Source organism: Protomyces lactucae-debilis (genome assembly GCF_002105105.1).
Source record: "Protomyces lactucae-debilis strain 12-1054 chromosome Unknown BCR37scaffold_22, whole genome shotgun sequence".
Lineage (NCBI taxonomy): Eukaryota > Fungi > Ascomycota > Taphrinomycetes > Taphrinales > Protomycetaceae > Protomyces > Protomyces lactucae-debilis.
Genome location: NW_024468014.1, coordinates 190,566 through 213,894, shown reverse-complemented (window position 1 = coordinate 213,894; position 23,329 = coordinate 190,566). Strand labels below are relative to the sequence as shown.

At 50.8% G+C, this 23,329-nt stretch overlaps 14 protein-coding genes across 14 annotated transcripts; 4 read left to right on the top strand and 10 right to left on the bottom strand.

Annotated features, from left to right (window-relative positions):
* Positions 1–2,448: 2,448 nt before the first annotated feature.
* Positions 2,449–3,440, bottom strand: BCR37DRAFT_162980 (uncharacterized protein). Its single transcript, XM_040866193.1, has 2 exons — positions 2,759–3,440; positions 2,449–2,717 (listed from the first exon to the last, which is right to left on the bottom strand). The coding sequence occupies exon 1, from the start codon at positions 3,354–3,356 to the stop codon at positions 2,853–2,855; it is 504 nt and encodes a 167-aa protein (XP_040722792.1). The 5' UTR covers positions 3,357–3,440; the 3' UTR covers positions 2,449–2,717; positions 2,759–2,852.
* A 1,246-nt stretch (positions 3,441–4,686) lies between these two features.
* BCR37DRAFT_162977 (uncharacterized protein) lies at positions 4,687–5,995 on the bottom strand. Its single transcript, XM_040866192.1, has one exon. The coding sequence runs from the start codon at positions 5,780–5,782 to the stop codon at positions 4,919–4,921; it is 864 nt and encodes a 287-aa protein (XP_040722791.1). The 5' UTR covers positions 5,783–5,995; the 3' UTR covers positions 4,687–4,918.
* Positions 5,996–6,208: 213 nt separating this feature from the next.
* On the bottom strand, positions 6,209–7,512 carry BCR37DRAFT_395238 (uncharacterized protein; the record flags this gene model as incomplete). Its single annotated transcript, XM_040871596.1, has 2 exons — positions 6,209–7,039; positions 7,078–7,512. The coding sequence occupies 2 exons, from the start codon at positions 7,510–7,512 to the stop codon at positions 6,209–6,211; spliced, it is 1,266 nt and encodes a 421-aa protein (XP_040722790.1).
* Positions 7,513–8,088: 576 nt separating this feature from the next.
* On the bottom strand, positions 8,089–8,998 carry BCR37DRAFT_383371 (uncharacterized protein). The gene has a single exon (XM_040870049.1). It carries the CDS (start codon positions 8,600–8,602, stop codon positions 8,270–8,272), a length of 333 nt encoding a protein of 110 aa, XP_040722789.1. The 5' UTR covers positions 8,603–8,998; the 3' UTR covers positions 8,089–8,269.
* Positions 8,999–13,178: 4,180 nt separating this feature from the next.
* On the top strand, positions 13,179–14,002 carry BCR37DRAFT_403644 (Ccc1 family; the record flags this gene model as incomplete). Its single annotated transcript, XM_040872017.1, has 2 exons — positions 13,179–13,215; positions 13,359–14,002. 2 exons carry the CDS (start codon positions 13,179–13,181, stop codon positions 14,000–14,002), a joined length of 681 nt encoding a protein of 226 aa, XP_040722788.1.
* Positions 14,003–14,780: 778 nt separating this feature from the next.
* BCR37DRAFT_383362 (uncharacterized protein) lies at positions 14,781–15,815 on the bottom strand. Its single transcript, XM_040870048.1, has 2 exons — positions 15,299–15,815; positions 14,781–15,253 (listed from the first exon to the last, which is right to left on the bottom strand). Exons 1-2 carry the CDS (start codon positions 15,448–15,450, stop codon positions 15,052–15,054), a joined length of 354 nt encoding a protein of 117 aa, XP_040722787.1. The 5' UTR covers positions 15,451–15,815; the 3' UTR covers positions 14,781–15,051.
* Positions 15,816–16,803: 988 nt separating this feature from the next.
* BCR37DRAFT_383354 (Ctr copper transporter family-domain-containing protein) lies at positions 16,804–17,778 on the top strand. The gene is made up of 4 exons (XM_040870047.1): positions 16,804–17,137; positions 17,176–17,414; positions 17,452–17,527; positions 17,567–17,778. Exons 1-4 carry the CDS (start codon positions 17,051–17,053, stop codon positions 17,675–17,677), a joined length of 513 nt encoding a protein of 170 aa, XP_040722786.1. The 5' UTR covers positions 16,804–17,050; the 3' UTR covers positions 17,678–17,778.
* A 283-nt stretch (positions 17,779–18,061) lies between these two features.
* BCR37DRAFT_395233 (uncharacterized protein) lies at positions 18,062–18,709 on the bottom strand (the record flags this gene model as incomplete). Its single annotated transcript, XM_040871595.1, has 1 exon — positions 18,062–18,709. The coding sequence occupies one exon, from the start codon at positions 18,707–18,709 to the stop codon at positions 18,062–18,064; it is 648 nt and encodes a 215-aa protein (XP_040722785.1).
* A 143-nt stretch (positions 18,710–18,852) lies between these two features.
* Positions 18,853–20,625, top strand: BCR37DRAFT_389394 (mitochondrial outer membrane protein C83.16c; the record flags this gene model as incomplete). The annotated part of the gene is made up of 1 exon (XM_040870728.1): positions 18,853–20,625. One exon carries the CDS (start codon positions 18,853–18,855, stop codon positions 20,623–20,625), a length of 1,773 nt encoding a protein of 590 aa, XP_040722784.1.
* Positions 20,626–20,633: 8 nt separating this feature from the next.
* BCR37DRAFT_162964 (uncharacterized protein) lies at positions 20,634–21,198 on the bottom strand. Its single transcript, XM_040866191.1, has 2 exons — positions 21,052–21,198; positions 20,634–21,013 (listed from the first exon to the last, which is right to left on the bottom strand). Exons 1-2 carry the CDS (start codon positions 21,071–21,073, stop codon positions 20,643–20,645), a joined length of 393 nt encoding a protein of 130 aa, XP_040722783.1. The 5' UTR covers positions 21,074–21,198; the 3' UTR covers positions 20,634–20,642.
* On the bottom strand, positions 20,868–21,866 carry BCR37DRAFT_163309 (uncharacterized protein). The gene has a single exon (XM_040866195.1). The coding sequence runs from the start codon at positions 21,365–21,367 to the stop codon at positions 21,110–21,112; it is 258 nt and encodes an 85-aa protein (XP_040722781.1). The 5' UTR covers positions 21,368–21,866; the 3' UTR covers positions 20,868–21,109.
* On the bottom strand, positions 21,433–21,777 carry BCR37DRAFT_340243 (uncharacterized protein; the record flags this gene model as incomplete). Its single annotated transcript, XM_040867354.1, has 1 exon — positions 21,433–21,777. A coding segment is annotated over one exon (345 nt), but the record flags the coding sequence as incomplete, so codon positions are not given.
* Positions 21,867–21,890: 24 nt separating the features above from the next.
* Positions 21,891–22,569, top strand: BCR37DRAFT_395230 (PPP4R2-domain-containing protein; the record flags this gene model as incomplete). The annotated part of the gene is made up of 2 exons (XM_040871594.1): positions 21,891–22,175; positions 22,231–22,569. The coding sequence occupies 2 exons, from the start codon at positions 21,891–21,893 to the stop codon at positions 22,567–22,569; spliced, it is 624 nt and encodes a 207-aa protein (XP_040722780.1).
* Positions 22,570–22,682: 113 nt separating this feature from the next.
* Positions 22,683–23,195, bottom strand: BCR37DRAFT_336827 (opioid growth factor receptor conserved domain-containing protein; the record flags this gene model as incomplete). The annotated part of the gene is made up of 1 exon (XM_040867243.1): positions 22,683–23,195. A coding segment is annotated over one exon (513 nt), but the record flags the coding sequence as incomplete, so codon positions are not given.
* Between the last annotated feature and the right edge of the window lie 134 nt (positions 23,196–23,329).

Genomic DNA, 23,329 nt, shown 5'->3' with positions numbered 1-23,329 from the left:
AAAAAAAAAAAAAAAAAAAAAAAAAAAAAAAAAAAAAAAAAAAAAAGGAAAAAAAAAAAAAAAAGGGAGAAAGGAGATAAACCCCTAACCCCTAACCCTAACCCTAACCCTAACCCTAACCCTAACCCTAACCCTAACCCTAACCCTAACCCTAACCCTAAGAAAATCGCGCCCGGGCAGCTTTCTAAGTGGTCTAGTGCCACAACCGTAAGGATTCAGGAGAAGATGTAAGTACATAAAAGATGCATTAGGATCTCAGCTATCGAATGGTACTAATTTCAATACATATAGTTGAGGTTGAAGGGCAAAGACGGTTGGCGCCAGATTGCGGTTGGAACGAAGGGTCCCTTTGGGGGTGGTTGATCCATCTGATGGGATGCGCGCCAGCGAAATAACCTGGAGTGAAGGGTCATTCCTTGGGTCATAAGTATAGGACGGGAGGCCTAAGGCATTCTTAATTCGAATTACAAAATTTACAACTCCTATCTTAACGACAAACTGCGGATGGCCAAGGGCACCATCCACATCAACGCCGTGTTGCTAAGCGGGCCGGAACCTGGACCCGTAGCAAGGCTATCCTTTTGCGTAGCAACAAAGCTCATGACCTAATCGGGATTGGCGTAGTGCTAGTGATGACGTGCCTGTGAAGGCGTCTGAATCAAGCAACCGAGATAGTGCAAATAGGACTGTTACGGATGAGGATCAGAGTAGAGGCTCATGCTCCCTATAAGGTAGAATAAGGGATGCCTATCACGTGAAAGCACGCGATGTGCGGCAGAGAGATGCACTAGCAGTCACACCCACGCGAGTGGACACTAGACTGCTCAACAGACTTAGCTTTTTTTAGGCTAAATCTCATCACACAATCAAGGCGCCTCAGCTCGAGACCAATGCATAATCGCCTCTGACCAGATAATTATGGATAGATTAGACAGTAGTTTTAGCTCCAGCAGAATTAGAATCAGTAGTTTTAGCTCTAGCAAAATTAGAATCAGTTTGAATTTCCACCGGCCGCAATACTAGCCTTTGTATCTGTGGTGTTTCATTTGTGAAAGCGTGCCGCCCCACCTGGAGGTTCGCATCATGTGGAAAACTTTTATCTAACCACAAATCCATGCAGTCAGGGGAGTTTTGGCAAAAGAACACTCTGGAATCTTCAATTTTGAGGATCCAGCGCATGCATAAAAGACTACTTTACCCTTCTTTCGATACAATTGGAACAACGACCGTAATGTTGCTCAATATCATTCAATTGCATGAGCTTCAGAAGAAGAGTCGACAAAAAGCAACAAGTCTTGCGCATGTCTTTGACAACTTGGACTTTTGTAAGCAAATCAGCACAGATGACAAGCGATTTTACTGCAAACAGGATTGCGATGAAGATGAGTCAGAAGAAGAAGAGCTCACTTTTGAGATTGTGGGCGTTCTCGGCGAAGGTGCACAGCTAGGGCCCTACGGAAGCTTCGACCCTGCATTGCAAGAAATCGAGGACCTGAAGAAAGCGGTCCTTTCTTTTCAAGTCAACGTTCAGAACCCGGAGTTGGAAGATGTCTATGAGGATGCACTCAATGCACTTGGTAAGTATGGGAGCCTATGAGGCAAGTGACTCACAATCTAGCCGGCATGGTGGATTTCAAAAAGACACCTGCTGATGCACTAGCAAGACCTTGGGCCACCAAGAAGCATGGCCAAGTATGCAAAGGGAAGTTGGTCTTCAAAAAGTTTCTTTGTTACCTATCGAGAGGCGGTACTCAAGTAAGACCGCTGGAAGGTACAAAGTGCGTAGGCAAGGTTGTCGATGACCCTGCCCGTATTCACAAGAAGCTGCCCAGGAATTGCTTCATTAACGGTGGCGCATTTCCATCATGTTACAATGAAGACAACCAGGCAATGGCGCCGTCTGAGCTAAAGACCGGAGACGTCGTCAATGTCACTTTTCGGCTGACGGCGTATGAAGGTACTCAAGTGTCAGGCTTCAAGCTTGAAGCAGACCAAATCAAGAGATGCGGATACATCGACAACTTCATCTCAGGTTCAGGCCGTTCTCCACGGAAGCGACGAAAGATAGACATCTTTTCAGAGTAGTATGATACCACAATGTTATTCAAAGGACGTGATTCATATATCTCAATGTGTGAGCTGCGGAACGAGGAGCTCGTTGCTGTCTTTGCTGCAGTCCTCCACTTTGTCTTTGATAGCCGTGAGACTGTCCTCGCCATTTGTCATCCCTCTTGCAAGCGTCTAAGCCTGCGACCAGGAGCAAACGTAGCCCAATCAGTCCCGTTCGCTGTTCGCAACAATGTTGCAGTATTGTTGTAGTGTGACGACATAAACCGATGGTCGGACGACGTGCATCTTATCATCTATACCCACATCATTGTGCAAGTCCTGTTTCTGGCACAAGCACTTCCTCTGGCCCGTTGCTCACAATCTTGTAGCATGTCTGACGTCAAAAAATTCACTCTGTGGCTGCGGGAGGCATGTCCTGTAGCTGTGTGGTCGCAGACTTGACCAGCTAAGGCTCTGTTGGCTCTTGTGCGCTGCACAATTAGGTAGCTCGTTTTGGGCGAGGTTGTGCATGGAGCCTAGGAAACTCTTGACTTGGGTTGCCTCTTCTCACGCGCTACAAAGATGAGTACAAAAGACCCCTCGACGCCCACTATTCCCCCACAACACACACACGCGACTACAAAGCCATAAGTATATACCAAACATAGCTGTCGTTAGCTGCTGATGACTTTTGACAAGAGATGCCTACATTGCGAAGAGCCAATTTTGCAACTGAGACAAGGCTTACAGAATCATTAGACAGACATAGAGTCTCAGGCAACAGATGCTATACTCTCTGTTGCCTAGTGAGAAAGCCGTGAGAAAGCCGTGTTCCACACTAAATAAACGGCGAAGAATACAATCCAGCCTTGACTGCTTATTGGTGCACTAAAGCATGCAAGGCTTTTCGCAAGGTGCGATTCATGCACTTGCTGGTGCTGCTTAATGAGGAAGATTTGAGAGTTGATCGTATGCTGACCATGCTCTAGCCTGTCCAGGTGCTGCTGCTGCGTGTCCAGGTGCTGCAGAATTTGCTGGAGTAGTCTGTCTGTGGATGCAGAGCCAGAGGAGGTTGGAGGGTGACCGAGCACCAGCAAATCTTTCGCCATGTCGATTGTATGGAGATTGAACCCTGCCTCGTCCTTGGAGAATGAGATTCGCACCATAGCAGCCGCATGGATAGCTTCTGCGTTTGCCGAGGGCCATTGCTGCATCCCATGACCGGTCTCCAAGTCAAAAAGCGAGTGGTAAAACAAGACACAACTTTCGAGGAAGTGTTTGATTGCCTCATGCCTGGTTTCGTGCATCAGGTCCAGCTGGTTATAAATGCAGATTGCCAAACGAGGCCCAAGCCAGCTTGAGCGAAAGAAGGCAAGCGCTGATTCCTGATGCAAGGTTAGGATATGCAGGCATTGCACAATCAGGATTTGTCTCTGCAGAAGCTCAATTGATATTCCTCCTATAGAGAGGCAAGTGTCATGCCAGATGGAGGAGTAGAGCCAGATGCCGGGGTAGCGTGAGCTGGAGAGACAGTGACAGAGGCAGGTGTAGTGGAAGACATGCTTCGGTGGGTGTGGTTGTGTGGGTTGGCGTGAAGGTTGTGTGTGTGAGCGTCGATGCAGTATGTGCTGGCGGTGTCGATGCAGACATTTGTGTAGGCGTGGACGCGCGCAGGCCACGGTGGTCGAATGCTGCAGCCTGGAGAATGGACTACTGTGCCTGAGCGCCTGCAAAGCATCAAGCGAGGCCTGGCATTGACGTCGCGGTCAAGTGAGATAAAGAGCCTCTCCACAACAACTCTCATGAACGTGAAAGAGCGTGGCTTGAGGAGAGTATTGGTGCCGTTGCAAGACGCGGGCATTCGAAACAAAGAGTCGTTCAGCCGCAGCTTGTCTGGCTGCAAAAGAATATCAGATCAGAGACGAAGCAGACAGGCGAGGCATGAGTACACCCAGGACCATGGTCATTAGCGCTCTTCAGCCCTTGTCGCTGTGATCCAGGGAGGCCATCTTCTGCGTGTTTGGCTTTCGATAAAAAATGGAACGCAAGAGAATTCGCCCTTGAAGTCAATGGGCAACGCTCGCACGAGTCGCACCCAAGACTACAATCGGCAAAGGTGGTGAGATCTAGCATGGTACATGTGGCAAATGTATACTCAAAACTGCAATGGAAGAGTCTCTGTGCTTGGTTACCCGATGCAATGTCTGGCCTGCGACCATGACAGCGCATTGTCTGGCTTGCGACCATGACAGCGCCTCCATACAACGGGTGCCGCACATCCGTGCCGAGTTGTTGTCTTGCTGCAGGTCTACGGCAATCGCGTCTCTTATTCATATAACAATATCGTGGAGCGTAACACAGCTGGTGGTATGTCGACGTAAGATATGAGACGCGCAGACAAGTCATCCCAATGTTGAGGTATTTGATGGTCTTGACACATCTGGATATGTGCGGCGGACAAGCGATCGCTGACGCTCAAAGTTGATGGACAGCATTTGCAGTCTCCTGGCTTGCGGAATGGAGAGTGACGATGAAGGTATCCCGGTCAATATGGTTGAAGATGAGTCGTGTGGACGCTGAGAGACTTGCACAGATTGAGCGACCACACATCTCAATGGAAGCGTCAAAGCGAAAAGAGAAAGGATGAAAGGGGCCGAGCATGGCCTAGGAGCAAATGCTACCTGCTATATGTGTGAGAAGCGAACTGCTACAAGTCTGTGCTATCATCGACATGGTCTTCAGATCTTGTTTCCGCTTGCACGGAAGTACAGTAGCAGCTACTGCTTACAACGACAGCGACATCCACGGGTACAGCAATACAGGTGAGGTTGCACAGTCTAACGCGGACGGCGAGCTTTTATTGCGGCATTTACAGACAAGCTTTCGAGCAAGGCTCTGATGGTGTGCTCATCTGTAGAAGCTTTATGCCTACGGTATCGTGCCATTCCTTGGATCCGTTCTCCATTAGGACCGCTAGCATAAGACGTGTACCTATCTCTGTCAAGTGTACCTCAATACCTGGAGCTTCGACAATGAGGGCTCTGTGCAAGCTTGAAGTACGCCGCCCGCCGTCTTTGAAAAGGTTATAGGCGCTTTTGAGGGTCCTTTCCTCCAACTTGCCAATATGCGGGGTCTCCTTCGCAATGTGCGCTTTGTTGAGCGACACCAAGCGCAACAAACAGGTCAAGTCCTTTTCTCTCTCGTCCATTGCATCGCTCTGACAAATCAGGCATGCGTAAGCAACGAATCGGCGCCAAAATCCGGCATAATCCTCGCACCACGCACTTCCAAGAGACTGGCCCTCTTTTGGTTTCTGCAATTCCTCCCTGATACGGGTGGCATATTGGAGATAAAGGGCCAAGAAGTCTTCAACATTGCCGCAGACCACAGTGCCTAACACATCCAATGGGTTGAGCGTCTCCTTGGCCTGGCTCATGATCGCGTCCGAGAGGGGGAAGAAAAAAGAGAAGATGACAAGCATCAGACTTGGCTCCACTTGAAACGTGCTTGGCAAGGCTGCTTGATTTGCGACTTTCACAGCCTTCCTCGACAGACTTGCAGTGTCGTCATCCGCCGCATTTCTCTTCATAGGCACCTTCTTCTTGTGGCTCGTAGTCCTTGCTTCACAGCTTTTCGTGTATGTTCGTGTATGTGAGGAGAGACTCAACCCTGTTGTTTTGGCACCTGGACCACTTTGCAGCATCCGTGTTCTTGGCTGAAGTAGGAACCTCATCCATTATGCCGAAGGTATTCAAGCTCATCGGGCCGCTGCCGTCCATTCCCGCCGCTCGCAAAAGGTAAGCCATCCATCGCAATGTGCGACCTTGCGCTCCTTCCTCGGCGCCATGTTTGATGAACCAGTGGCTATGCTGTGCTTTCGCATCACATTGCGATCTTGGGATACGCTCCTTGCAAAGCTCGCAGAATGCCACAATCTTCGATTTTTTTTCGCCCTCCTTTGCCGACAACAGAATGGACCGCAGCATGATGCAGGCCAAAAACCTTGATCCTTGCTGGGTGTAGTACCTGTTTGCGTTGAGTCCAGTGTATCGTGGCCCATTTTCGATGGAGGAGGATGTTTCAGAGACCTTCCCATCCATCAACGTGGAATAGGCAAGTTTAAATACACCCGTAGACTCATATCGCTCCGTGTATGGGTTCAGTGGTGCCAGAGATACCATATGAGGTGATATATGCTCCGTAACGGATGCCGTAGAGCAGAAGGAGATTTTGATGAGCTTTGGGCCGACTCCGCTTTATGAATGACCTTATCAGACTGGTTGCTCGCAATACTCTCAGGATTCGTACTGAAGTCACTGCGCACTAGCACATGGGACTTGTAGCTTGCGAGCTCTTCGATAAGACCTTCCATTGTCGCCGTCAGTCGTGTGAGTGCCGGCTGTGAAAGTGTATTCTCATGAGCATGAGTATCCTTGTTCGTTGCATGCCGCATCGACTTAGATGCAGAAGCATAAGCATCTCCACTGCTAGCAAGCAGCTTCGCCTCGAACTCTTCGAGTGACCGTGACTGAAGTTCTTGAAATCGTGCTTCCAATCTAGCTTCCATCCCTTCCAGCTGAAGATGAGAAGATCTTGACAAGCGGCGCCCGAGTCTCTCTATCTCAGCTTGGTATTCCTGCTTTTGCTCAAATAAGATCCCGGCCAGCCGTTCTTGCATCTGTTCATGTTCACTCTCAAGCCTCGCTATCCGCTGTGCATCATGATTGGTATGAGACGACTCATGATCGTCTGAGTGCTTTCTTTCAGTCTCGACGTTGATATGACCATTCGGCAGTGCTTTTGTTGCCGCAGAAGTAGGTCCATTGATAACGATACCCTCCGCAATTGATGGAATCGCAACGGGTGAAGACCGTATGCCTGTGGAAGTACCAGAAGGATCATTCTCATCATGGCGCTGCTGCTCTGCCGTTGAAGAGGAAAGACCTACAGCGTCAATCGCGGGCGAAGCTTGAAGAGAATTGCTTTGGATCTAGAGTCAGACAAGCACGAATGATCAAGAGATTATACCAGAGGTGATGCTGCATCATGCTGAGGAGCCGGGACCAGGGTTGCAATGGAGAGCAGTGCTGAAGCCGGTCGCAAGCCGACCACAGTGCTTGCAGCAACAGATGGACAACGCGTTGCTCGCGAAAAGAAGTTTCGATCAAGGCTCGAAACTGTTCGCGGGCTAGGCGTGTTCAGCGTTCGCGGGCTCGGCGAGTTGAGCAAAGCTCTTATTGGGATAGTACGCGCGACCTGAGTGGTACTAGATGTCTGCACAAGCGGAGCGTCAGGAGCGAATCCTGATGGGTCTGCGACGGCGATTGGTTTTGCGCTCGATGCTGCGGCAGCTTGTAATGCAAGCTTTGCGGCCTTTGCTCTTCGTTTTGAGAGCTTGTTCCTCTCGCGACGGTCGGCCTTGAAAGCTTCCTCTTCACTGCTGTTCCGGCGAGCTCGGGGCATTGAGGAAAGAGCGACGGTTGCTGTCAACTTGCTGACAAGATCACTGATGCTTGCTTTGTGGTGGCCTCGATCTACACTTTCCTCAGTCAGAGTCAGTCTGATGCGCGTTCCTCACCCGCGCTTTCCTCAGCTCGAGTCCTCCTAAACCGCGCACCAGAAAGTTTGGCATGGTGGAGGGCAATTTGGCATCTGGTGCGCAGTGGCGGCCATCTCTACCTCTCTCACCAGACTCACCTTAATTCAATCTCAAATCTCCGCAACCAACAGGAATTATGGGATCCTTCGCCCAAGTTGACAGGCTATTTTGTGTGATTCTTGTTATCCGTCTAGCACTGTGTTTCTCTGCAGGGAGGAAGTGGGAATCATCTTCTTGGAGTACTCCCGCCCTCACCCTTGCACCACATTTGATGTAGCGCCTTAGGCGGAGTTAGAGCAAACAAGAGCTCTTCAAGGCACCTTCTAGACATCATCGTCCACCAGTCGTTGATGATCGAGACAGGTTTGCGGGTGTGGTTCAATACTAGTCCAAGCGCAGTCAACAGACGATGCAAGGTCAATTGAAGATCATAGAGAAAGGTGGCATTGTTGGCTTTTGGTAAGTCTGCTACGAACGCTAGACGATGACTTGTGTGCTCATGGCTGCAGATTGTGGTGGAGTCTTGTAGTTTTGTGTCCAGGCCCTGACAGTCATGTGCTGCAGCATCAAACGTGGTCTGTCATCGACGGTGTAGCTGCTTAATCGGCATGAAGCAGAGCGTCAACACGGCGAATTCTCAAGAGCGTAGAGACCGTGGCTTGAGATGCTGAAGCAAGATTGTCGGTGCATTGCAAAGGATGTAGGCCGCATCTGCTTGAACGACTCGCCTCTCTCTGATTGTAGAAGAACATCTTGACGGAACCACAGATGGAGCAGATCGACTCGAGACACGACTGCAATCAGGACCCGGCTCAGTGTTTGTGCTTTCGATGCTGAAGAATGGTCAAACGCAAGAGAAGTCACCCTTGGAGGATGCTGTTGTTGACGGGCATGGCTCGCACCTGAGACTAGAGTCGGCAAGGACACCAGAATAATCAAGTGATGAGCCTGCATGCTGATTTTGGCAATGAAGAGTCTTTGTGCTTGCTTGCATCAACCTACATGGCTTCTTGCGTGTATGCCTGCTGCACCGCCGGACCTGCGACCATAACTTTGCTCATCCATAGCGCTCCTTCAGCCGTTTCTTGTTGCAGGCCTACCGCAACCGTATCCTTGAGTTTCTGACCGACACGGCATCACGGAGCGAAGTATAGCTGGCGGTATATCAACGTATCCGCATATGAGACGCACGGGGACGAGTCCTCCAGATATTTCAAACCTTCGTTGATGGCCTTGACATCTTTGAACAGATTTGTGCGGCGGTGAACATTGAGTCAGTGGGCGTCTGCTGGCTTGGGCCATAGAGAGTGACGATGAAGGCCTTCCATCGTCAGTATGGTTTGTTTGGTGATGAGTCGAGCGAGCAGACTTCACTTTACAGATTGAACTGCAACCAACACACTCAAATTGACTCAATGGAAGCGGCAGAGCAGCCTGGGCAGGGATGAGGAAGTGAGCAAGGCCCGCTCTCTGCTACAAGGCGAGGAAGCAAACTGCTATCAAGTCTAGGCTCTTATCGACATGGCGAACTACAAATCTCTGTGCGGCTCCGTGGATACAGCAGTCGCAGCTTGCAACGACAGCGATCTTTGCACAGTCAAGACAAACGGCGAGCTTTTGTGGGGAACGCAGCAGTCTGGCATTGAACAGGATGTACAGTCAACATGGCGATAATGCAGACGGCGCTGCATACACATATTCAGCATAAAAACACCATTGCGCACTATTCAAAGCATCTTGGGCATCTTTGGCACCGCGGCGTACAATGCAATACCCGATATATCTATTCTGGGCTTGATGACCGATAAGGAAAGCATATTGGGCATCTCTTTTGGAACCGCGGAGTGTACTATTATCTTTGGCACTCTCTACTTGCACGACGCTGTCTGAATTTCAAGTATACTCTTCAATTAAAGGAGGCGCCTTTCAATGTTTCAAACAGTTCATATCTACATTGCGTCAGATCTGCTGACAGAGGTTGAAAGTTCTTGTGCTATAGACAAGGCAAACTTCTGTCGAACTGTAGGCATTTGCTCACGAAATCCACGATTTGAATGTTCTCACAGATCGCCAGGGTGTCAAGGGCAGAACAAGTGGTGGAAGCAGAGTTACTACCGGCTGCTGAATCTTTACAAAGATCGGCAGTCATCTACAATTTCAAGCAGCCTGCGGTCTGCCTTGGCCGTGCGTGCTGGACAAGTACCTGGAATGGGTTCCCGGAGGCCTGTGTCTGCTTCGCCGGACCTTGCGTACCCAATGGAGCTCGTGCTTTGACACATGCGTTGGGGACCGCGCTTGATGCCTTCTGGCCCTTGCAATCAGGGAAACGTTACTGTCCCAATACGGTGGCGGCGTAGCGTCTTGGTCGAACCACATGGACAGCTTGAACGTGGTGAGGAGCGAGATGAAAAGAGCTCTGGGTTATTGTGAATGAAGCCGTTGTTTCAAAGTGAAATATTGGGACCGAGAACAAGCAGGCAGGATAGTGAGCTACCGAATGAGGAGATCAAGTCTCCGTCTTCATTACACATACCTTGCTCTGTAGCTTTGGGATGTACGTCTGGCAACTGAGGCTCGCAGCGATGTCTGTCTGATCTGCAAGGTTCTTGACTATGGGTCTGCTGACCTGTTAACTACCTAAGTTGGTCGCTAGTTTCGAGCGAGGTTGTGCATGGACCCTAGCTCTATGTCGTCTTGTCGTCTCTTCTCACGCGTGGCTACGATATGTACAAAGACCTTTCGACGCGCACTTTTACTTCCTCACGACACCACACACACGCAAGTCGATAGCCATAGCCATAGCCATCTCCATGCAGAGCCATTTTGCCCATCCAGCGCACATTGCAGGCTGCAGATCTAGTTCCGCCTGTTCTTCAATGGAGAATACCTTGACATCCGATTTTCCTCAATGCGAGAAGCGAGTAGATCTGTGGCTTTGCATTGTTGAGTCGGTCGAAGGTCTCTTCGTTTTGTTGCAATTCTTTGGAGATCAGATAGTTCTACAATCCATAATCCAGGTGCGGGTCCTCAAGACTTTCAGGATAGACAATGTGCCGCTGCATATACCGAGGCAGATCGTTACATAGATCTTCCTTGAATCGTTCCCAAATAGCAAGAGGATGCGGCATCTCGTTATGCAATAGTGCTGTGATGAAACTTGATCGCATCTTCCTGCCAGTCGCCCACGTTTTCGCCTCCTCGAAGGCATGCATTAGTTCTTCTTCAGAGTCCAGAAGGCCACGTGCCAGACATGCCTCTCTGAAAGTGCCGTAGATAACTCCATCGTATGTGCGTAAATCCACATACGCTGTTGGCCCTCTCACTTTCGTCAGCAACAAACGCAAATAGTATGGTTCACCGGCGCCGAACGGGATGTGCACCAAGCGTGAGACGGGGCGGCCCTGTTTTCTCTTCTGCCATCTTGAAGGTTTTTGTTTGTCATCCCGAACGAAATGTTGGGGAAACTCATGGTACAACAGATGTCTCGCATCCTTATGCTGAGCATTGTAGTCAAAGAAGGCCAGCAATCTTGTCCGCTTCGTCGCTACTATCTCTTCGAGTTGCTCGCGCGTGACGTTGTCCGGGAAACTGATGGGTTGCTCGTTCTCCAGATGTAACGTGGGTTGTTCAACAGATGGATAGCCATAGTGTATCGGAAACTCCAAAATACGGCAGGCGGCATGCCACGGTCCAACATACAGCCCTTGCACATAGAGAGCCAGCTCATACACTTTGGAAAAGTCTATTTTCCAATGTGGCTCGATCGGCGCCCTTGTAGATGTACTTGTGAATGTACTTGCATACAAGCGCAGAGCCACACACTTCGGCATTGAGGTTGCGGTTATACGTCAGGAGCAACCATGGGCAGTATGGCACAATCCATTGATTCGACAGCTTATGAGAGACACCTCTCATTGTCTTCACAATATAGCGACCATCGTCGCGACGGCGGTAGTGTGGATAGCCATCGCCGAGTATTGCGGTACTCTCCGAGAATGGCTTTGGATATCCCTTGCTGCAAGTCAGTCTACCATGTTTGTCGCGCTGCATGCACGGAGCATGTGTTTTCAAGTCACCGCAGGGTCCATGAACCATGCACCGGGACACTATTTCAAGAAGTCTGTCGTCTGTCATGGTAGCTGCAGGATGGGTCAGGTATTTCTGATGAGATGAACTCATCAATGGTGTACGGGTCATCAAACCGAATGTCCTGACCAAGAAACAGGAGTGTGTGGCAATGCGGTAGACCCCGCTTCTGAGATTCTTCCGCTTGTACCATGCCTTGGTAGTTCTTTTTGCCGAAGATTGTGGTCAAATTGTTGACCAATGTCTTCCTCTTGGACTCAAAGACTCTGGCACCCAACATGAGGTCGTCTCCTGAGGACACACCTGGATCAAGATTCACACCTTTGCTGACTTCCACGGTGGCAGGCTCAACGTAAGTTTCGCGCAAGACAACGCCATTGCGTGGGTTCGTCTCCCAGATAGCGGTCACCTGAGCATCCACCGAGGTGATAGCGTGGGAGCCATAGCTGTCGACTTCGATTCTGCCGAGGTGTACCCAGTGCTTTCAACTGGCGCTGTGAGTTACAATGGTCAAGCCGTGATCGGCCATTGTGATGGCTCTTGCAGCGGACCTCGCAAGGAGCTGGCGATTCAGTGTGAAGGTGGAGGTAGACGACAAAGACTCCAGAAGACAAGACAGATATGCGCGACAGCTGGATTGCCTCCGATGATGTTGTCCAGGGAGTACAGTCTCCGAAAACGGCTCTGGTGCATTATGATGCGTGCGCACAGGCTGGGAGGCGCGTTTGTCTGGTCAGACTGGCGGTGCATTCAGGGCAGCAAAGAATGATGACACTGTTCATGTCTTGATTAGAGATCTGCTGTAGCTGTAGAGGCTAGGTCAAGTGCGTGAGGTGGTGGGAGCCGGGCCTGAGCCGGTGGTGTGAATATCCTTTGATTTTGGCAAGTCGTCAGCTTCACTGGGAAGATGCTGTAGAAGGCCTACGCTGCAGTAGGCTACGCATTGTAGAGTGCTGCTGCTTGTGTCTTTCACATCATCACATGTCTGCTTTGGATGCTCACTGCACAAACATCAGCGGGAGGTTCCTTCCTCCCTGCAACCGCTCATGATTGTCTTGGCAAACTACCGCCAGCCGATTGGCTGAGAAGTGTCAAATGGGACAAGTGTAGACGACCTCGGACAACAGGCACTGGACACTGGACAGTCTGGACGAGCTGCATCTCGCTATAGCTCCCAGTCTTGACTCTTGAGGCTCAGATGCGCTCAACAGCAGCTCTAGCGAAAGAAAGAGAATAGATTGCTCATGTAGAGAAGCTGCTGCCAGCAGAATGTTCAAGGAGGGCGCTGCATCCAGTTGTCATGGAGCGAGCAACCTCGTAGGGTCAATTGCTTGGCACTCGGAAGTGACGAGACTTCCCTCACTGGTACATTACCTACGCAGCCGCTTGAACCGAGTATATATGACAACTTTCGTCGGCAATCCGGTCAAGCCAAGCAATCGAAATGTCACGACAGCGTAGTCAACAAGCTTTGGGGCAAGGTGACCAGACAGACACCACTGACGCTTCGCAGGTTCACCCCGAGTCTGACGAGTCTAATGCTATCGACCTCGAGGCCCGGCCGCATGTCGAAAGACACTTCAGCTACCCTCGATTGGTTTCTGATATAATCATTGGCATGCAGATGGCCTCACTGTCCCATTCGCATTGACTGCTGGTTTGTCGTCCACTGGGAAACGTGACATTATCATCCTTGGTGGTCTTGCTGAGCTGGTTTCTGGAGCACTTTCCATGGGCCTTGGTGGATATCTTGCTGCGCAAAGTGAGATGGAGCACTACAAGTTTGAACGACAGCGAGAGCAGCACGAGGTTGTCACTTGCCCTACCGAAGAGAAACAAGAGATCTACGACATTCTGGAGCCTTATGGTCTGACAAAGGATACTGCCACGCCTTTCGTTGAAGAACTAGCAAAGAACCCTGATCAATGGGTTGAGTTTATGCTGCAATTTGAGCTTGGCCTGAGTAAACCAGACACAAACAGAGTGTGGCAATCTGCTCTGGCTATTGGTTTCGCCTACCTACTCGGCGGTATTATTCCCTTGCTGCCATATTTCTTTGTGGAGAATCCTAGGACAAAAGGTCTGATGATATCTGCATTGCTCACTAGCGCAGTATTGGTCTTGTTCGGTTACATCAAAAGCTTCTCGGTTGGCCGAAAGCATAAGCCTGCCTCCTTGTCTGCTGTGCAGACTCTAGCTGTTGGCGCGATTGCTGCAGCCGCCAGCTATGGAGTTGTCTATGGTCTAGATCGCCGTTTTCAGACTTGATCGGTGCAATAGTCTTGATGTGGATGGTGCTTCAGATGCACTGGAACATAGTTGGGGCTAGGGTGAGAAACGCTTGTCTGTAAATATGCATGCAAGGGAAACTATGGTATGGAGTATTCATGCGAGCGAATCAAAGCTGCTCATCCATCCTGCCTTTGAACGAATCTCCAGTTAATGAGAAATCATAGCTACAAGCAAGCAATCAGTCGTCGTGTCGTTGTGCATGGACTCCAAGGACAGCAGTCTTGTTCTCATGCTCCGCTATCGACAAATTTCAGGGGCATCGTCATCGCGGCACAAAGAAGCAATAATCCACTTGGGGCCTCTCCCATCAGACCAACCACGCTAGTCTATCTCTATAGCCATGTCATGCACCCCTAGGTCAAACACCAATTCGATTCCAGGTATCCGGCACAATTAACCAAGGGTAGACGCCGCTCATAGCCTTGATTGCTAAATTGTACATTACTGCAAGAAACCGCAGTGCTGTGTGAGTCAGCCCGACCCTTGCTGATACACCATCAATTTCTCTTGTCTTGATAGCTACTGCACGGTATGATGCTGAAAAGCTGCAGTGATACAATCAATGAGTGACCAAACCGGACATTGAGCGTGATCAATTCGCCTTACATGGCGTCACTGGCCATTGCCGGCAGTACAATTGCGCTCTCTTGTGCGCTGGCGAGTGAACAGTGACCTTGTTGTAGCTTAAAGAGCATTTCAGCGATCAGCGAAGATGAATGGAGGTCGCATCAATCATTTCGGCAGCAATCGTTTCCGTTGCATAAGTAGCGCTCGTCTCTAGCGAGAATGACGCAGGAAGCTTCAGTTGTGCCGAAGTTGTGGCCTTCTTAGCCTTGTCGCCCTCAACTCAGTCGTTACAGACCATGTATACCAACTCGATTCTGTCGATTTTGATCGCAGGTCTGGAGTGCCTGGTCACGCCCTTATCATGGCGGGTGCTGTCCGCATAGGCTGGATGATGAGTGGCTCGATACTAAAAAGATGCTCGCCAGTGATAATTGATGAGAAGAGAGCTGTAGCAATGATTACCAGGCACTGTTCACTTGATCGTTGAATCGTGGGCTTGCACATGACGACACGCTGTGTTTGCGCGACACTTTTATACAAAACCTAGTTGAGGATCCATTGCTGCAAGAATCATCATCATCAACAGCAGCAGCAGCGTCTCTTGCTATGGCCAAGTTCAATGCACGCACACTGACGGCACCTATCGCAGCCTTCACCATGGTAATACACCCAAAACGCGACCTCGAACACCAATACTGACCATAGGCCTGCATTGTCTTTGCATATACGCGCAGTTCGATCCACGCTGCCAAGATGAATGTGGCTGAGAAGCGACGATTGGATGGCGGCAGTGTTGACTTGCGTCGCGAAGGGCTACGGCAGCGCGGTGTGGATACGGCGCAGCTTGCATCGGGCATGTCTGAGGACGAGGAGCGTGTCCGTGAGGCAATACGAAGATAGCAAGATGCGTCAGGATTGGATAGCACGATAATAACGAATGACTACATTAGGGATTGGCCGAATCTACGGCACAGATTGCCAAGCCAGTGACGTTGAAGGGATGAAGAGAAACACCAAGCGCAGCAGGTGTATGACCGTCATGCTGCTGGTTGTGGGCAGCTTAGAACATGTAGCAGAATGCGAAAAGAGCAACGACTGCGAGGCCCATTGTGCTGGAGCCGGCCACGGACGCGCCGCTGGTTGCAGTGCGTGAAGCCGATGCAGAGGATGCCTGCGAGCCTGTGGTCATTGGACGCGTTGTCGTAGTCGTAGCCTGCGCCGAGATGTTGCTGTTACCCTGTCGCGTTGTGGATCCACTTGGTGCAGCCTGGTTTTGAGATCTGGACGAGGTCAGTCTTGTGCTAGCAAGGGAGGATGAGCGGGCAGAAGAGGACGTGGAGGAGAGTGAAGGGGAGGAAGCGGAGGACGTGGAAGTGATGGGGATGGGAGTACTGCTCGCTGGGGGAGTGACTGACGTGGAACGCGAGGCCGCAGATGAAGAAGGTGTGGCGACGGCGAGGGTGTTTCCTGAAGCGGAGCACTGGCCCTTGAAGAAGGTCAATGCGGCCTGTATATCTGGGCACTGCTGCTGGATGCACTGCTGGATGATGGCACCGTGGGTTGTGCACTGGCAGGACAGGTCGCCCGGTGATGTGCAGGGCGATGCGATGGCACAGGAGAGGAGACAGGCTGGAGGCGGTGCCTGCTGGGCCCAGATGGCGGCTGGGAGGGAAAAGAGTGCGAGTGCGAGTGCTGCTGCCTTCATTAAATGAGAGTGACTGTGAATACAGTGAATACTGCGTAGATAGATGCTGATAGATGCTCTTCTCTTCTTTGTATTTCTCGTTGCCAATTTCGAAGCCAGATCGACCCTAACCCTGAAATACAGCCAGGAATAGAACAAGTCGCAGTCACAACTCATCAGCCAGCGAGACAGCCAGCGACAGCATCGACACGGCGATTCAGCATCTTGCTAGATTTGTTAGCAAGGTCACATGTATAACAAGTTACTTGCATCGCATCAGACACAGCCTCCAGGTCTGCAAATTCAGCCTGCAATTCCCTACAGTGTGCCATCATACGCTCGAGCTGCTGGGCCTGTTCCTCGGCAGTCTGTGCCTTCTTCATAGCTTCTTGCTGGTCATACCTCGCAGCAGCATAGCACTGCTCTGCAACCTATAGCTAGTCAGCAGCAATTTGTTTCAGCATTCGACGCACAAGCTCCACACGGGCAGAGAGTGCACGGAGGAAAGAGTCATAGCACTCGGCCAGATTGTCAGAGTTGGCAGCCAGCTGTGTATAGCACTGTTCAGCAAGATTCGCAGCTTCAGCCATCGTCAGTTCTATACTCCTTGAGTCCTTGCCAGTACTCGCTCAGTAGTCAGCTCCAACTTGCGCGACTTTGCCCAATTTGGCTGCAACGCTCAACCTCCTGACCACACCACGCTCTGCTCTGCTCTACTCGCTTCAACTTGCTTGCTCCTATATCTGCTCTCTCCGCTCTCAAGGCCTTCGTGAATGGACCACACAATGATGGACCACAGTAAAATGGACCATGGACACATGGGACACGGCGATATGGGCGCAGCCGCGTGCTCCATGAATGCAAGCTAGTGCTATACTCTGCACCGCGCTGACTCCAGATGTACCTCAACGCAGACATCAAAAACCTCTGCATTCTTACTGAGAAGTGGCACATCACTGGCGTCTGGTCACTTCTACAGAGCTGCATCATCATCATCCTCTTTGCTATGCTCTTTGAGTTTATTCGCGAACGAATCCGTCGCTATGAAGCAGGCATCGGCGCCATTGACATCGACAGTTCTCAAGCAGGTACTGTATCGTCAGAACGAGCAACAAATCGTACGCCGCGCGCAATCAGGTCAGTCCCTGCTTCACGTCCGTCAAGCTAACAGCAGGCAATCCCAGATGATCAAGGCATTCTTGTATGCGTTTCAAGTGGCTGTCTCTTATATCCTCATGCTCGTTTTCATGGTGAGTTCCAGCACAGCCAGCTATAATGCTAATAAGCAGACATTCAATGTCTATGTCATGGCAGCCGTCGTCATTGGCGCAGGTCTTGGCCACTACTTCTTCAACACTGATCCAGCAAGCATCGGCAGCAAGTCCATGGCTTGTCACTGATGTTCCTCGAATCTGTAGCCTTTTCGCAATATTCGTATATCGTAGCTGCTTGAGTATGGCCGACATACATATCCATATGTGAATCGCAAGCTACTCGCCACATTTGTGCTCTTCATCGCTTCCGCTCATGCACTGCTACCAGATCTCGAGCTGTAAGGACTCGGTGTCAATAGCCTGGCATGCGTCAGCGATCTTGATGGCGATAGCGCAGCCTGAAGAGAATCTACTTCGCAAAGTGACCCGGCTCTCCCTTGCACCATTTTAACGCTGTCGTCAGCAAAAGGGCGCCAACAACCAAAGGCTATGCAATTCAGCAATCTGGACTCGTGCCATGTTTGGAACCATCATGCTGATTAATGCATGACAACTGATGTAAAACAGAGCTTAGGATGAATCGTAGTAGATATTGTCCGAGTCGCGCAGACTTCTCATGCCAGCACGCGACACCAACATTTGGGACGCCGAGAGGTCCGAGGTGCCATCGAGTCTGCTCGCTACTGCATCCAGCAAGTATGTAGCGATCGTCGCTACTCCACCTTCATTACAGATACCGCGCGGCAGAATGACATCTGCATGATTTTTAGTCTCATTGACGTACTTGTCAAAGCTTGGCTTGACCTTATTGATCCAGCTCGTCAGGATTTGATCTAGCGGTATACCTGCATCGCTCTTATCGAGAACAGTGTTGGACAGTCTTGTATCTGCATCAGTATCGATAAAGATGCGTAAATCGCTCTTCTCTCGCAGCTCTGGCAGCATGGCATAGACGCCCTCCACAAACAGCACCTGAAGGTCAAGGCTTGCAGAGCTGACAGATTGAGCTGCATAGGCGTCAATCTTCTCAATGACAGCAGCTAGAGAAAGGCCTGAAGGCTCTTCTACTTCTTCGACATCATGCTTTTTAAAGTCTTCAAGCGAGAGAATGGCCGTGCTAATGGTAGAGTAGCGAGACTGTAGCAAGTCACTCAGCTGCTTTGCAAGGAGATGCTTGCGTGCACCGGCTCCACCAGCAATAGTCACAACCAGCAGCATCTGGCTTGAAGCGGTTGGTTGAAGTCCATCTGCTGTCGCCAATTCGACGCCGCGTTTCACTGTGCAACGCGACACAAAACAAGCTTTATATCAGCTCAAGCTTTAAGCTCAGGGCGCATCTGGCCTGTCGCTCCATTCTTTTAATGTCTTTTCTATTTGGTAGCAAGAAAGAAGCTGTCAATCTTGGCGCAGTCGATAGCGACGCCCTTATCCAAGTCCTCAAAGGACTTGATCTTGTTCTCGATGACCGCATCCCTGAAGCGCGCGTCATTTTCCAGTCTGGCAGCTCGTCATTCCATCTAGTTGGAGAAGCAGTTGTAACCTTCATTCAAGGAGTCCTTGGCTTTGAGCCAGAGGTACTCAAGCAGGCTGGCACACAGTTTGAAGCAGCAGAGCTTGCGCTAGACAAGGGCGCTCGAACAGCGCAAAAGTACAGACTCACAACAAGCACATACCCTGCTGGTCTCGAGTATGAGATTGTCCTTGGGGAATGCATGTTGATGCACGCCATCACTGGCTTTGCCGGCGAAACAATCATGAACTCGCTCAAATCGGTGCTCAAGATCAAGCGTGCATATGCAGTCTTTGACAAGATCTGGAAGCAGCATGGCGACAAAATCCTAGCTAAGCACAGTCAAACGTCAACAGAAGAGCACGAAGACCCTACAGTGCCGCTTGTTGATGAGGCAATTCAGTCAGGAACGCTCCTTTGCTATGGCTTGCTGACACTCATCATCTCACTTCTGCCACCCAAACTAGCCAAAGTGCTCAATGTTCTTGGCATGCATGGCAATCGCCAAAACGCTCTCAAATTCCTTTGGCTTGCCGCTTCCAAGCCTCAATCTCTTCACGGCGCAGCCGCCTTTGCTAGCCTTGTACAATACTATGGTGGCGCTGTACAGCTTTGTGATATATACAGCACTGAAGATGGACCAGATGGATGGCCGATAGAGCGAGCCAACAACACATTGCAACAAGTCAATGCATTTTATCCAAAAGGCAAGCTATGGGTACTACATGACGCAAAGCTCAAATCAATGGAGCGCAAGCTGAATGAGGCACTACAGGTGCTAGATCGAGGCTTTCAAGGGGAAAAACCACAACTCCAGCAGATTGAAGCGCTCATGCTGTTTGAGTATGCGTTGAATGCTGCGTTTGATCATCGCTACAAGGAGGCTGCCGACTATTTGATTCGCGTAAGAGATCAAAATACTTGGTCGCATGCGCTCTACACCTACTTTGCAGCCTGCTGTCTATTGCAAGACGCTCGAGCCAATGGCGACGCTGCCTCCCTAGCCTCTGCCTCTGCCCTCCTCGAAACTGTCCCTGCCATGTTTCTCACAAAAGCCAAGATGTTTGGCGGCGTTAAACGCGTGCCCATTGAGGCATTGATTGAGCGGCGCATACGGAAATGGTCTGCGCGACGCAAAGCAACACCTGACGCTGGCTTGGCTGAGTTTGCTGGTCCGAATCCCATCATGGAGCTCATATACATCTACAATGGCTATCGCCGTATGTCGCCTGCCGCGCTAGAAAGGTGGACGCAGGTAACGCCTGCACCAGACATGGATGACGATGATGTGTTGTGCAGCAAGCTCATGCAAGCTGTTGTGTTGCGTAACCTTGGCAGACCAAATGAGGCTGGCACGATACTGGAGCAAGATGTTCTTGCACGCAAGAAGAGCGGTACAGAGGAAGTATGGGCGTTGGCGTTTGGCGAGTATGAATACGCTTGCTGCATGTACTGGGAGGCACTTCCGTTGGAGGATGCCATTTGCAAGAAGCAACTGGACGACTGCTACGGGCACCTGCGTGCCGCGGTAGATTATGGCGATGCAAACGAGCTCGAAGGTAGGCTCAATATTCGCGTTCAACTGGCTAAGGAAGTGGTCAAGGCGAAACGCGGTACTGTATGATAATGCGGTTTGTACAATCATGCTTGAATCTTGACATCTATTCTCGCTTCCCCGTCCCAGTATCCCCAGGCCAATAGCATCGCTCCGTACCATAAGATCGCGGCTGCATTGACAGTGTTGAGCAACAGAAAGGCCGGCACGCCTGCTGCCGTATAGAAGATGACCTTGAGCAGGATGAAGCGGTTGAGAGGCTTGAAAGTAGACAAGATCTCAGCCGACACGACGACAGTACCCACAATGATGTTGGTGATTTGAAGTATCGGTATCGGCGCCACAAGGGGCTCTAGAACCTTTGTGATGAAAGTGCAAAAGGCGCGAGGGTAGAAGATTGCCCAGACGGCTGCATAGACTTGGTAAATGCCGCCAAGGATGATGACTGTATTGGCCACTGGGATTAGCGCTTGCCACCGTATTGTCTATGCTTACGATCCGACTTGATGAGAGGCATCGCGGAGGGAAAGACCAAGGAGCCCGCTAGCCTTAACTAGAGCCATCGACGCAGCAGGGTGAGCAAAGCAGAGGACAGTGCAATGTGCAGCAGACCGAGCGCAAGTTCATTCTCTTTTGCTTTGACCTTGGAGAGCCTCAGCTTTCGTGCACGAGCAACCATATTGCAGCCGTGCGTTGTGCAGGATTGATGCAGATGGGAGCAAGAACAGGACATAGAGGTCGTCCATATCGCAGGCAAATATTGACAACTCAGCGTTTGACTGGTTTTGAGACCCAGGCCTCGGGTTGCCATTCGCCCTTCTCATCACGCGTACCGGGCGCTTCCAAGTAGTCTGATGAGACATTCTTTGTTTCAGCATCCTGCTGAGGTGCTGCCAACCTCTGCTTCTCATCTTCCCATCGCTGATGCACGAGCTGGGCGTTTTGACGGGTTGAGTGGATCCGTGCCACCTCAGCATACAGCTCATCGAGCGTCGGTGCATCCTTTTTCGTATGCCGTAGCCAGGACATCCACTGCGGCGTCACATTGTTGTCTGTATAGTGTCCGTCATGCACATACTTGACGGTCCGCCTAAACTTGGCCGGGTTGAGTGGATTATGCGACTCAAAGTACTTGTTGCCATCGAGGTCAAACCCTCGAAAGAAGCTCTTTCGCCAGGGTAGCTGCAGTGTCCTCCATCTGCTGTAGTAGAGCTGCGCAAACCACGTCGGCTTGAATGCTTCCTTCATTGATCACTCCAAATGGACGCGTCGTCTCTGAATGAGCTGATGAAATGTCGTCGCCAAATTTGAGGACATCAACTCCCACAGTCGCCATGTCGCGCATAGAGCCCCTCGGCCAGGAGCATGTTCTGAGCCGGGCCGCGCTTGGACAGGCGCCGGAAGACTGGCAGGAAGCTCAGCGGCTCATTGAAGCGCGTCTGACACAGGTGCTCGCAAGCTGGCCGTCATCCATCGATGCAGTCTCCTTGGCAGAGCAAATCAATGCGTACCCAGCGCCGCCGCATACAATTCAGCGACTGGCAGAGCTTCTGGTCGATCCGCATCGCTGGTACACAGATGTGGACAAGTATGTTCGTGCGCTCGTCAAGGTTCTTTCGGTATGCAATTGCTTTATGCTAATGTCTACTTGTACAAGGACGCTACTGACATCAGGTGACGTCGACGACGCTCGACTTTACACAAGAGGAGGCCCAGCCTGAACCAGCCGAAACCTCGCTGCTAGTCCCCATTCCGTGGCTCACGGAAGACATGCGCACAGTCATGCCAAATGGCGTGGTCTTCACAAATGGTCCACTCGATGACATGCCAACAGGAAGCGCGCCAATGGATGCTGCTGATCTTGGTCCTCAGTCAGATGAGACGAAAGAGGCGATTGCGCACTACGCAGGCGCGCAAGCGCAGTCTGTACAGATGGATGATTATCCTGGTGCCTTCTCAGACTCGGCTGTGATGCGAAGTCGTCAAGCGGAGCCTGCAGATGTTGCAGAGTGACGACGTGCTTGCAATTTGTGCAACATGTCGACATAGATGGTCGGTGTCAGCAACAAGTCGCCCTGGGAGACGCGTTTTGCGAGCAGACGCATGAGTGCTTGATCCTCCTTTGGCAGGCACTCGATCCAAAAAGTCTTCAAGCTGCGAAACAGTCCGGGACTCCCCAGTTCCTTGGCACACACTTCACTCAACAGGTACAGCACGATGGGTGTCGTGTAGCTGCTCAGCCCGAAGAGACACAGAGACTGCAGGATGCGCGAGATGCGAAGAAAGTTGTGCGTGTGATTCATGAGATTGCAGTAGCGTACCTTGTAGCTGCTTGTTCGACCCAGCTGTCGCAGCTTCTGGTCTTGCCACCGCATACCGTAAAAGTCTAGCATCATATCCAGCGCACTCAGCATTCTGCATTGCGCTTCTCGTGATGTGCTGAGTATGTCAACTTCCTGCTGTAAGAGAGCAGATGCATATGGATTGACGCCTTGTTGCCGTAATGGGAAGAGCCACTGTATGTAGCCGTGGCGGTCTTCGAGGACATTATACTGTCCCCGCCATTTCAGAATGAGTTCATCAATGGTCAGATTATCTGGCCGACAGGGCAATCCCTGTAGATAGAAACGAACATTACTCAACGATGCGACGCGTTGCATTCCCAGCTCGGGAGTGTTTGTTTGGGGTCTACGCGTCGTTGTGCAGTCTGAAATGGTCGCGTCTTTACAGCAAGCGGCCATGGCCTGAATTGATTCTATGGACGTCTCATACT

Coding starts and splice junctions, on each gene's coding strand:
- BCR37DRAFT_162980 (XM_040866193.1), bottom strand. CDS start 3,356: ATGCACGAAACCAGGCATGAGGCAATCAAACACTTCCTCGAAAGTTGT.
- BCR37DRAFT_162977 (XM_040866192.1), bottom strand. CDS start 5,782: ATGAGGTTCCTACTTCAGCCAAGAACACGGATGCTGCAAAGTGGTCCA.
- BCR37DRAFT_383371 (XM_040870049.1), bottom strand. CDS start 8,602: ATGCAGGCTCATCACTTGATTATTCTGGTGTCCTTGCCGACTCTAGTC.
- BCR37DRAFT_383362 (XM_040870048.1), bottom strand. CDS start 15,450: ATGCCCGATGCAAGCTGCGCCGTATCCACACCGCGCTGCCGTAGCCCT. Junction 15,254..15,298: donor TATGCAAAGACAATGCAGGC/CTATGGTCAGTA, acceptor TGGGTGTATTAC/CATGGTGAAGGCTGCGATAG.
- BCR37DRAFT_383354 (XM_040870047.1), top strand. CDS start 17,051: ATGGACCACACAATGATGGACCACAGTAAAATGGACCATGGACACATG. Junction 17,138..17,175: donor CAGCCGCGTGCTCCATGAAT/GCAAGCTAGTGC, acceptor CGCTGACTCCAG/ATGTACCTCAACGCAGACAT. Junction 17,415..17,451: donor CGTACGCCGCGCGCAATCAG/GTCAGTCCCTGC, acceptor AGCTAACAGCAG/GCAATCCCAGATGATCAAGG.
- BCR37DRAFT_162964 (XM_040866191.1), bottom strand. CDS start 21,073: ATGCCTCTCATCAAGTCGGATC. Junction 21,014..21,051: donor GCCTCTCATCAAGTCGGATC/GTAAGCATAGAC, acceptor CGCTAATCCCAG/TGGCCAATACAGTCATCATC.
- BCR37DRAFT_163309 (XM_040866195.1), bottom strand. CDS start 21,367: ATGGCAACCCGAGGCCTGGGTCTCAAAACCAGTCAAACGCTGAGTTGT.